This window comes from Pseudophryne corroboree, chromosome 1 (assembly GCF_028390025.1).
Source record: "Pseudophryne corroboree isolate aPseCor3 chromosome 1, aPseCor3.hap2, whole genome shotgun sequence".
Lineage (NCBI taxonomy): Eukaryota > Metazoa > Chordata > Amphibia > Anura > Myobatrachidae > Pseudophryne > Pseudophryne corroboree.
In genome coordinates this window covers 890912474-890925122 of record NC_086444.1, presented here as the reverse complement: position 1 = coordinate 890925122, position 12649 = coordinate 890912474, and the positions used below count along the sequence as shown (strand labels likewise).

The 12649-nt window shown below is 42.7% G+C and overlaps 1 protein-coding gene across 1 annotated transcript in view; it reads left to right on the top strand.

The window, feature by feature from the left end:
• The window catches only part of ARSJ (arylsulfatase family member J), a 192755-nt gene extending 182166 nt beyond the window's left edge, over positions 1–10589 (top strand). The window contains exon 2 of the mRNA XM_063920209.1: positions 6621–10589. Coding sequence (XP_063776279.1) covers positions 6621–8004 — 1384 coding nt within the window. The 3' untranslated portion in view covers positions 8005–10589. The remainder of the gene's footprint in view (positions 1–6620) is intronic.
• The last annotated feature ends 2060 nt before the right edge of the window (positions 10590–12649 follow it).

The following is a 12649-nucleotide window of genomic DNA, read 5'->3' as shown; positions in this document are numbered from 1 at the left end:
AGTACAGAAGACTTCAGTGACGGCAGAAGACTTCAGTAACGAGGTACCACGCAGCGGTCGCTTTGCTCGCCATGCTCCCACACATAGACAGCACTTGCAGGGTGAAGGGCGCAGGGGGGGCGCCCTGGGCAGCATGTTACTGAAGAATAAAACTGGCACAAGTATATATGTTATAAATGCCTAGGCACTAAATATAGCCCCCGCCAGTATAAATATTGGAATTTTGAGCGGGACTACAGCGCACCGGTGAGGGGGCGTGGCTTAGCCCTCACTGCTTACCAGCGCCATTTTCTCTTTACAGGCTGCAGAGAATGCTGGCCCAGACCTCCACTCTCCTGAACAAGTAACAGTAATTTGGTGCTATTAACGCTTTTTATGAACAGCGCAGACATCTGATATTTGATCTCAGTACTGAAATAGGCGCTGTGGTGTGAGCTGGTAAACTCCCTCTGTGTTTATCTAACAGGCTTCCCTGTGGGTCTGTCCCCTATAGTCAGTGTGTTTGTGTGTGTCGGTACGTGTGTGTGTCGACAGGTCTGAGGCTGAGTGCTCCTCCCCGGAGGAGGTTGCTGGGGGCGCAGATAAGGAGTTGGGAGTGACTCTGTCGGCACTGCGGACTGCTGGTTGGGTGAATGTGTTGAGTACATTGAATGCAAATGTGGTGTTATTGACTAAACGACTGGATAAATCCGATTCTCAGACACAAACATGGAGAAAATCCATGGAGGACGCCTTGTCTCAGGTACAGGCCCCCTCAGGGTCACAAAAGCGTTCATTTACCCAGATGGCAGATACGGATACCGACACGGACTCTGATTCCAGTGTCGACTATAGTGAGGCCAGTTTACATCCAAAATTGGTTAAGAGTATTTAGTACATGATTGTGGCAATTAAAGATGTTTTACATATTTCTGAAGTACCTGCTGTTCCAGATACAAGGGTTTGTTTGTATAAGGGAAAGAAGCCTGAGGTGACGTTTCCCCCCTCTCATGAACTGAACGCTCTTTGTGAAAAAGCTTGGGAATCTCCCGATAAAAGGTGGCAGATTCCCAAGAGAATTCTAATGGCTTATCCTTTCCCCTCTGATGACAGGGAAAAGTGGGAATCCTCTCCCAATGTGGACAAGGCTCTATCATGACTGTCCGAGAAGGTGGCGCTACCGTCTCCTGACACTGCTGCCCTAAAGGACCCTGTGGATCATAAGCAGGAAACGACCTTAAAGTCCATTTATGTCACTACGGGGGCACTACTTAGACCTGCCGTGGCGTCGGCATGGGTGAGTAGTGCTATTGGTAAGTGGGCTTATAACTTGGCATCTGACATGGATACCCTGGAAAGGGATAACATTCTTTTGACTCTCGTTTTATATCAGGGACGCTGCAGCTTACCTAAAGGATGTGGGGAGGGATATTGGCCTCTTGGGATCAAGGGCCAATGCCATGGCAGTCTCGGCCAGGAGAGTGCTGTGGATTCATCAATGGAATGCTGATGCAGACTCTAAGAAAGCTATAGAAGCTCTCCCATATAAAGGTAGTGTCTTGTTTGGTGACGGTCTCGCTGAACTGGTGTCTACGGCTACAGCGGGTAAGTCATCCTTTCTTCCTTATGTTCCTGCATAACAGAAAAAGGCACCCCATTATCAGATGCAGTCCTTTCGGCCTAATAAATACAAAAAAGGAAGAGGGTCATCCTTCCTTGACTCTAAAGGTAGAGGAAGGGGAAAAAGGTTGCCTGCTGTGCCAGGCTCCCAGGACCAGAAGTCCTCCCCGGCTTCTGCCAAGTCCACCGCATGACGCTGGGGCTCCCCTACGGGAGTCCATACCGGTGGGGGCGCGTCTCCGACTCTTCAGTTAGGTCTGGTTTCACTCGGGCCTGGATCCTTGGGTGTTAGACATAGTGTCCCAAGGGTACAAACTGGAGTTTCAGGAGGTGCCCACCCACCGATTTTTCAAATCAGCCTTGCCAGTTTCTATCCCGGAAAGAGAAGTAGTGAGTGCTGCGATACAAAAGCTGTGTCAACAGTGTGTCATTGTCACGGTACCTCCGTCTCAACGGGGTGAAGGGTTTTATTCGAGCCTCTTTGTCGTACCAAAGCCGGACGGCTCGGTCAGACCGATCCTGAACCTAAAATCCCTCAATCTGTATTTGAAAACTTTCAAGTTCAAGATGGAATCTCTTCGAGCTGTGATCTCCAGTCTGGAAGAGGGGGACTTTATGGCGTCAGTCGACATAAAAGATGCCTACTTACATGTCCCCATATATCCTCCTCATCAAGCTTTCCTGAGGTTTGCGGTGCAGGATTGTCATTACCAATTTCAGACGTTGCCGTTTGGTCTTTCCACGGCCCGAGGGTCTTCACCAAAGTAATGGCGGAAATGATGGTACTCCTACGCAAGCAGGGTGTCACAATTATCCAATACTTGGACGATCTCCTGATAAAGGCGAGATCAAAGGAACAGTTGCTAAGAAACGTTGCGCTCTCCCTGACGATTCTGCAACAACATGATTGGATTCTAAATTTGCCAAAATCACAGTTGATTCCGACAACTCGGTTGTCTTTCCTGGGCATGATTCTGGACACAGAACTGCAGAAAGTATTTCTCCCAGCAGAAAAAGCTCTGGAAATCCAGACCATGGTCAAGGGGATTCTGAAACCGGCAAGGGTATCGATTCATCAATGCACTCGAGTGCTGGGCAAGATGGTTGCAGCTTACGAAGCCATTCCGTTTGGCAGGTTTCATGCCCGGGTATTTCAGTGGGACCTGTTGGACAAGTGGTCCGGGTCTCACCTGCACATGCATTGGAAAATAAGTCTATCTTCCAGGACCAGAATATCTCTCCTGTGGTAGCTTCAAAGTTCTCACCTCCTAGAGGGACGCAGGTTCGGGATCCAGGATTGGGTCCTGCTGACCACGGATGCAAGTCTCCGAGGCTGGGGAGCAGTCACTCAAGGAAGAAATTTCCAGGGAATATGGTCAAGCCAGGAAGCTTGTCTGCACATAAACGTTCTGGAAATAAGAGCCATTTACAACGGCCTTCTGAACGCTTTCTTTGAGGTCTACCGGTCCTGATTCAGTCGGACAACGTAACAGCGGTGGCGTACATAAACCGCCAGGGTGGAACAAAGAGCAGAGCGGCGATGGCCGAGGCCACAAAAGTTCTCCGCTGGGCGGAAAGACATATAAGCGCTCTGTGGGCGGTCTTCCTTCCGGGCGTGGACAACTGGGAAGCAGACTTCCTCAGCAGGCACGATCTTTATCCAGGAGAGTGGGGTCTTCATCAAGAGGTTTTTGCAGAAGTGACAAGTCGTTGGGGAATTCCTCAAATAGACATGATGGCGTCTCGCCTCAACATGAAGCTTCCGAGATATTGTTCCAGGTCAAGGGACTCCCAAGCCAGTGCAGTGGACACCCTGGTAACTCCGTGGGTGTTTCAGTCAGTATATGTGTTCCCTCCACTTCCACTCATTCCAAAAGTGTTGAGGATCATAAGAAGAACAAGGGTTCAGGCGGTACTCATCGTTCCAGATTGGCCACGGTGGGCCTGATATCCGGATCTTCCGGAATTGCTCATAGAAGATCCCTGGCCTCTTCCTCTCAGAGAGGATCTGTTACTGCCGGGGCCATGCGTCTTCCAGGACTTACCGCGGCTGCGTTTGACAGCGTGGAGGTTGAACGCCAAATCCTAGCTCGAAAGGGTATTCCCGGGGAGGTCATCCCCAATCTCCTTAAGGCTAGAAAGGAGGTCACGGCAAAGCATTATCACCGTATTTGGAGAAAGTTTGTGTCTTACTCTTGGTGTGAAGCCAAGAAAGCTCCTACGGAGGAGTTTCAGCTAGGTCGTTTCCTCCATTTTTGCAGGCAGGCGTGGATGCAGGCCTGAAATTAGGTTCCATTAAAGTGCAGATTTCGGCTTTATCTATTTTCTTTCAGAAAGAGTTGGCCGCCCTTCCAGAGGTTCAGACTTTCGTGAAGGGAGTGCTGCGCATCCATCCTCCGTTTGTACCACTCGTGGCACCGTGGGATCTTGACGTGGTATTACAGTTTCTTATGTCTCACTGGTTTGAACCTTTGCGAAAAGTTGAGTTGAAATTTCTCACTTGGAAAGTGGTCATGCTTTTGGCCTTGGCGTCCGCAAGGCGGGTGTCGGAATTGGCGGCTTTGTCTCACAAGAGCACTTATTTGATTTTCCATGTGGATAGGGCGGAATTGAGGACTCGTCAACAATTTCTGCCGAAAGTGGTGTCTTTGTTTCACATAAACCAACCTATTGTCGTGCCTGTGGCTACGGAGGCCGTGGCGGTGCCAAAATCTCTCGATTGTCGTAAGAGCTTTGAAAATTTATGTCGCCAGAACGGCTCAAATTAGGAAATCGGAGGCTCTGTTTGTCCTATGTGCCCACAACAAAATTGGGGCTCCTGCTTCCAAGCAGACTATTGCACGCTGGATCTGTAATACGATTCAGCATGCTCATTCTACGGCTGGATTGCCATTGCCGAAGTCCGTGAAAGCCCATTCTACCAGGAAAGTGGGCTCATATTGGGCGGCTGCCCGAGGAGTCTCGGCGCTTCAACTTTGCCGAGCAGCTACGTGGTCGGGTTCAAACACTTTTGCTAAGTTCTACAAGTTTGATACCCTGGCTGATAAGGACCTAATGTTTGCTCAATCGGTGCTGCAGAGTCATCCGCACTCTCCCGCCCGGTCTGGAGCTTTGGTATAGACCCCATGGTCCTTTTGGAGTCCCTAGCATCCTCTAGGACGTAAGAGAAAATAGGATTTTAATACCTACCGGTAAATCCTTTTCTCCTAGTCCGTAGAGGATGCTGGGCGCCTGTCCCAGTGCAGACTGTTACTTGCAGTTGTATTGATAGTCATTGTTTTCTGTTACACGAAGGTTGTGTATCGGTTATATTCAGCTTGTTGCTGTTTTTAGTTCATACTGTTAACTGGTATTGCTTGTAAACCATGTTGTACGGTGTGTTGTGGTGTGAGCTGGTGTGTTTCTCACCCTTGGTTAACAAAAATCCTTTTCCTCGAAATGTCCCTTCCTATAACTGAGGTCTGGAGGAGGGGCATAGAGGGAGGAGCCAGTTCACACCTATTCAAAGTCTTATAGTGTGCCCATGTCTCCTGCGGATCCCGTCTATACCCCATGGTCCTTTTGGAGTCCCCAGCATCCTCTACGGACTAGGAGAAAAGGATTTACCAGTAGGTATTAAAATCCTATTTTTTTTTCTGTGCAGGGAAAACACTGGCTGCTTTTGCATGCAAAACCCACAAATGTTAGATTGCTTTATTTTTACACTGCAATCTAGATTTCAGACTGGACACACCCCACACAAATATAAACATGGTTTTACAGTACCTAGGTGCATAGTTACTTGCATCTTTTTTTTATTTTTTACTTTGGATAAAAGTAAGGCCCTCTACGGACTAGGAGAAAAGGATTTACCAGTAGGTATTAAAATCCTATTTTTTTTTCTGTGCAGGGAAAACACTGGCTGCTTTTGCATGCAAAACCCACAAATGTTAGTTTGCTTTATTTTTACACTGCAATCTAGATTTCAGACTGGACACACCCCACACAAATATAAACATGGTTTTACAGTACCTAGGTGCATAGTTACTTAGATCTTTTTTTTTATTTTTTACTTTGGATAAAAGTAAGGCCCTCTAAGCCGCGAGGTCTTTGACCTCTTACATTACTCTTGGAAAGATAAAAAGAAGTCAAAACATATGGTCTTGGAGAGAAAATGTGGTAAGGATCATCTTCTGGGTGGAAATGGTTGATATCTGTTCACACTGGCTAAATTGGTCCTTTCATCTGTACAGATGATTTGTTTTCTGTGACTTTTAAAAACATGTGTGTGATACTCTTTGACTTCTTGCTACTGATCTTGTGATCTTTATAATTTAGTATTCTTTTGTCCTCAGTGTTCAATGGTCAGGAACTGCCATGTGATGGACTGCTGACTAGACCAGTTTAAAAATTAGTTTACAATAGTTGTACAGGTTGAGTATCCCATATCCAAATATTCCGAAATACGGAATATTCCGAAATACAGACTTTTTTGAGTGAGAGTGAGATAGTGAAACCTTTGTTTTTTGATGGCTCAATGTTTACAAACTTTGTTTAATACACAAAGTTATTAAAAATATTGTTTTACATAACCTTCAGGCTGTGTGTATAAGGTGTATATGAAACATAAATGAATTGTGTGAATGTAGACACACTTTGTTTAATGCACAAAGTTATAAAAAATATTGGCTAAAATTACCTTCAGGCTGTGTGTATAAGTTGTATATGAAACATAAATACATTCTGTGCTTAGACTTAGGTCCCATCACCATGATATCTCATTATGGTATGCAATTATTCCAAAATGCGGAAAAATCCGTTATCCAAAATACCTCTGGTCCCAAGCATTTTGGATAAGGGATACTCAACCTGTATTAGATAGACACAATACGTTTATATGGTTATGTATGACTGTTTAAAAAAGAGAGGAAATTAAAAAACCATTGTGTTTTCTGACCAGATTTTTTTAATATAAGCAGAACATATAAAAATGTAAATAAGAATATGATTTTTTACTAATACACTATTTCTCTTTCTTTTAGATACCAAATACACACAGGTCTCCAGCATTCTATAATACGACCATCACAACCCAACTGTTTACCATTGGACAATCTGACTTTGCCACAGAAACTAAAACATGTTGGATATGCAACGCACATGGTCGGAAAATGGCACCTGGGGTTTTATCGTAAGGAATGCATGCCGACGCATAGAGGATTTGATTCTTTTTTTGGGTCACTTTTGGGCAGTGGAGATTACTATAATCATTACAAGTGTGACAGCCCCGGTACTTGTGGTTATGACTTGTATGAAAATGATAATGCAGCATGGGATCATGACCATGGTATTTATTCTACAGAAATGTACACCCAAAGAGTCCAAAAACTTTTAGCCAACCATAATCCCAAGACACCTATATTCCTTTATATTGCTTATCAGGCAGTACATTCTCCTTTACAAGCTCCCGGAAGTTATTTGGAAAACTATAAATCAATTACCAATGTTAATCGGCGGAGATATGCTGCCATGTTGTCATGCTTGGATGATGCTGTTTACAATATTACTACCGCTTTACAAAAATATAACTTCTATGAAAATAGTGTTATCATTTATTCTTCAGACAATGGCGGTCAACCAATGGCAGGAGGTAACAACTGGCCTCTGCGTGGAAGCAAAGGGACGTATTGGGAAGGAGGCATCCGTTCTGTTGGTTTTATTCATAGCCCATTACTTAAAAACAAGGGTGTTGTGTGTAAAGAACTTATACATATAACAGACTGGTTTCCAACATTAGTGACTTTGGCTGGTGGAGAACTAGATGAAGATATGAAATTAGATGGTTATGACATATGGGAGACAGTAAGTGAAGGAAAACGTTCTCCAAGGATGGACATCTTACACAATATAGATCCTATGTATACCAAGGCAAGAAATGGTTCTTGGGCAGCTGGCTTTGGCATTTGGAATACTGCTATTCAGTCAGCAATTAGGGTGAACCACTGGAAATTGCTCACAGGAAATCCTGGTTATGGTGATTGGGTGCCTCCTCAAAGTTTTAGCAACATTGGATTAAATCGTTGGCACAGTGAACGAGTCTCAAATGGAAAATCTTTGTGGCTTTTTAATATTACAGCTGACCCATATGAAAGAGTTGATCTGTCTGAAAGGTATCCAGATGTGGTAAAACAGTTGCTTAGGAGACTTGCACAGTACAACAAATCAGCAGTTCCAGTGCGATATCCCCCAAAGGATCCGAGAAGTAACCCTAAACTCAATGGGGGAGTATGGGGTCCATGGTACAAGGAAAGTAATAAAAAGAAAAAGACAAACCAAAAAAAATCGAAGAAAAATAAAATAAAGAAGAACCCAAGTCATCGGAAACAGCAGTTTTCTGGCTGTCACCCTCCTCCCAACAATTCTTAAAAAGTGACTGCAGCTCAGTTAATATGTAGTTAGGCACAGTCATGCGTTCTGCACAACATGCTGTACACTGGTTTGCTGCAATTTCATATTCAGCAGCAGCACACATTCTGCAGTGAGACTTTTAAGAACTATAGGGCCTAATACAGCTTCATATGTAGTTTTTCAAAAAATCGCAAAACTACAACTCTTTTCTTTAACATGTGCGGGGCCGCCCAGCACAGGGAAGGGCCGCCCTGCATGCTGGGTCCTGCCCTGCCCCCACCCCCCCACTAACATGCAAGCACATCGCTATATAGAGATGCGCTCACATGATTAAGGTAGCCTCCTGCCTACGCAGCCTAGCTGGGTAGGCAGTCGGAGGGCTGCCATCTTTTGGGTTGCAGTGGCTGTTTGTGATATCACGCAGCCACCACAACCCGACACCCAACAGTCCGGACACGCTTCCATTGTCCGGACTGTGCCCCTTAAACGGAGTTTAGACACCCACAAAATGCAGTGTCGATGACTCGTTCCAACCCCCCTCCAGGTCTTACACTGCAGTTGCCTGCGATCACAATTTAGGACATTGCTCATGTGCAGAAGTGCTGAAATCACCAATTAGCAATTTTTGCAACTGAATCCCGATGCTCAAAATACTGATGGATCACGCTGGTAAGTATTTGGGTTAGGTTTAGGCACTAGGGGGAAGGTTATGATTAGGCTGCAGGAGGGGACAGTTAGGGTTAGGCTGTGGAAGGGGACAGTTGGGGTTAGGCTGTGGGAGGGGTGGGTTAAGGTGCCCATATACTAGACGACCTGTAAATGATCCTCATTAACGATTTCCCTTGAACTTCCCCGGCAGTTCCCTGGCAGTCCTGGGCAAACGATATAGTACAATACACATGATATATCTTTAGATCTGGGAGTGGCTACATCCTGGAGCATGCTATCGTTGACAATAGCTTCAGATCTTCCCTGCGGCAGGGAAGATCAGAAGCAATAACAAACAACCAGCGGGACTGCGCATTGTGATCATTAGCATTCATAAACACTGATCGATCTGCACTATTATGAACGATTTGTAGTTCCGATCCATCAGAAATGGCAAAATCTCTCATAATATCGTCTAGTGTATGGGCACTTTAAGAGTTAGGATTAGGGTTAGGTTTACAATACTTACCAAAATCTGGATTTTGAACATCAGGATGCTGAGTGCCAGGATATCATACCCAACCCACTTTCACATGCTATAAAAATATTGGTGCCGTAGAGGTCATTACCATTGTACTTCATTACTGTATGCATTACTGGTGGACACTTTAAGGATTCACTCCTCATGTAATCCATTGTAGGATATTAAACTATTATTAAGCCTGTGGTTTAACAGATACACATTGGCTTTGGCAAACATTAAGTGTTGGTCTGTTAATTACTGTAGTATATTTCCAGAAGCTACACAATTGGATAAATGTAATGGCATTAATTCTACCTAAAATTACATTTTAAAAATATTTCAAAGGCCATAACTTATATAATCACCATCTAGCTGTCCCCAAAGTCGTCAGATGCCCAGGGATACTTTTGCTTGCTTTAACAGGCAAGGCCAGATTAAGATCCACATGGGCCTGGGGCTGTAAATATTCAAGGGCCTATACTGAGAAAGGGAGGCGCTGTAACCAGTGCTGTGTGGGTGTGGCCAGAGCCATGTTGGTATGTACTACCCTACACTATCAGCCCCACTGTCTCCATAAATACATTAAATATAAATATTGCATAATTGTGTAAGAAAACTAGACATACAATTTTAGTACTTATGATTTATGGTCAACTGTGTGGCCAACTATGCAGCTACTCATCATCATGCTGCCATGATGATAGGCTTATTTTTATGTGGAGGCCTGAAGCTGTAGGTCCATCTGCTCCATTGCTAATCTGGCCATGGTAGCAGGTAACACATTGAACCTAATTCAGATGTGGTTGTTAATGCTTCTGCTGTTGCTATCGTTTGCCGTATGCAATTGCAATTATATACAGTATGGGAAGATGCTTACGTGATCATAGGCACGCCACTGCTATTGCATCATTTCCGTCTGACAGCGTATAATTGCTGATACATTGGTACCATCATTGCAAATTGGAATATGTTGAATGGTCTAAGCAGGGGCATTTTAAGAGAGGAGGGGGCCCATGAGCAGAATTAGGGTGGGCCCCCTTCTCTCCACTGTGCCCAGAAAATGCCATATTAACGGCCATGACAAGTTTGTGATTACCCGACCACTCCCCGTTACCACCCCCAAATGCTCTCTTCCTATCACTTTGCGACTAATTCAGTGCACCCACCATCACAATTCACTTGCTGCATGTAGGCACTGTGGCTCAGATGCATGCACAGTAAGAAAACATTGACCAATTTGTGTACAATAGCCGCTCTGTGACCGCATCTGAATTAGGTCCATTGTCAAAGAACACCACACAGCAAGTATATGTGTTGGCATGGGGCCTAATTCAGAGTTGATCGCAGCAGCAAATTTATTAGCAGTTGGGCAAAACCATGGGCCTAATTCTGAGTTGATCGCAGCAGCAAATTTGTTAGCAGTTGGGCAAAACCATGTGCACTGCAGGGGGGGGGGGCAGATATAACATGTGCAGAGAGAGTTAGATTTGGGTGGGGTGTATTCAAACTGAAATCTAAATTGCAGTGTAAAAATAAAGCATCCAGTATTTACCCTGCACAGAAACAAAATAACCCACTCAAATCTAACTCTCTGCAAATGTTATATCTGCCACACTTGCAGTGTACATGGTTTTGCCCAATTGTTAACAAATATGCTGCTGTGATCAACTCGGAATTACCCCCATGGTCCAGGAATTTCCTCCAATGCTACGGCCAAAATTGATAGCACTTTTAGGCATTATATGTATTATACTAAGTAAGTTGAAACAGCTGCTTGTCCTCTATAATCAGCCATTTTAAGTTCCCATGACTTCAGTCAGTAATCTTCATAGACTCACAGATAAGGAAGTCAGAGGTGTTCATAAAAAAAATTATTACTCTGAAAAAAAAAATTCCTGAAATGTTTTCATATATTTTGTAAATGTTAATAGTAACTATTTATTTAAAAAATAAATCAGATTTTGTGATCCTGTTAAAAATTTGAACACATGCCAAAATACATAAAATTTCACAAATGAGAAATGAAATGGAATGTAAACATTTTTTTTCTATCAGTTATAAAGCTCATTGACCTATTTATTTTTTATGATGTGCCACATCCGATGCAGTGGAAAAGGTTTATCTAAATAAACCATCTAATTAGGTACAGTAGTAAACATCCAGTTATGATGAGACCACATGTTCTTAGCAATAAAGAGTTTCAATATAGTAATATTTTGTAGAGCCTGACTCACAACATTCACTAAATAAGTAGTAATTACATTAACATAGTCTTCACACTGTATTTGTAAACTGTACTTTATAATTATTGTTTTGTTGATGCATCTTTCAAAGGACACTAACTAGCCTAAATTAATTGTTCCACTTTATTTAACATTCATTGTACATTAAACATATATAACACTTAAGGCATTTGAAAAGGAAGGCATTTCCTTTGGAAAGGAAGTGTTGCACAGAGTGGCAAATAAATGTACACATTTTGCAAATTTTCTGCATATATTTTGCAAAGATTGTTACTATTGTACAGTATATTTTATTGTTCAACTTTTCTTGATTAAAATTGCCTATGTGCTATAAATATATCCCCACTGGTCATTCTTACAGCATGTGCTTGTTTTTTATACCAACAATAAAATAAACCACAGTACCAATTTTAGGACTCAAACTATTTTCAACTGTATTTACCAGGTAATTTAAGTTATTTATAATAAAATTTAAAAATAATAGATGATAGCTTTGTAACATGTATCCTGACACACTTGTTAAGACGTGTTGGAGCCTAGGTATTTTATTATTGCTGTGAACATATATGGAGTTGGTGCAATAGGGTGCGCTTAAAGGTGAATCTAAAATGTGGCAAATTGGATGCTTAGGTGTGAAAAATAAAAAGTAATGCTTCCCTTAATACTTCATATATGCAAACAGGTCCTTAGCAAAGTTCCATATAGAAGAAAACAGATAAAAAAGTATATAGTGTAGTATATTTAAATAGGGAAGATTTAATATAATGGACAATTCAAAATACAAATAAAACTATAACAAATATCACACACATAAAAACTGATAGTCCTTCTCTTAAAATAATATTTCCCCAAATGGAGGGTGATATGGATTCCCTCCATTTGGGGAAATATTATTTTAAGAGAAGGACTATCAGTTTTTATGTGTGTGATATTTGTTATAGTTTTATTTGTATTTTGAATTGTCCATTATATTAAATCTTCCCTATTTAAATATACTACACTATATGCTTTTTTATCTGTTTTATTCTATATGGAACTTTGCTAAGGACCTGTTTGCATATATGAAGTATTAAGGGAAGTATTACTTTTGATTTTTCACACCTAAGCATCCAATTTGCCACATTTTAGATTCACCTTTAAGCGCACCCTATTGCACCAACTCCATATATGTTCACATTCACACTCTGGTAAAAGGGATTACCTTTGGTGCAAAGGGGGTAGCTGCTTTGGTTTAAAGTTGGCGCCATAT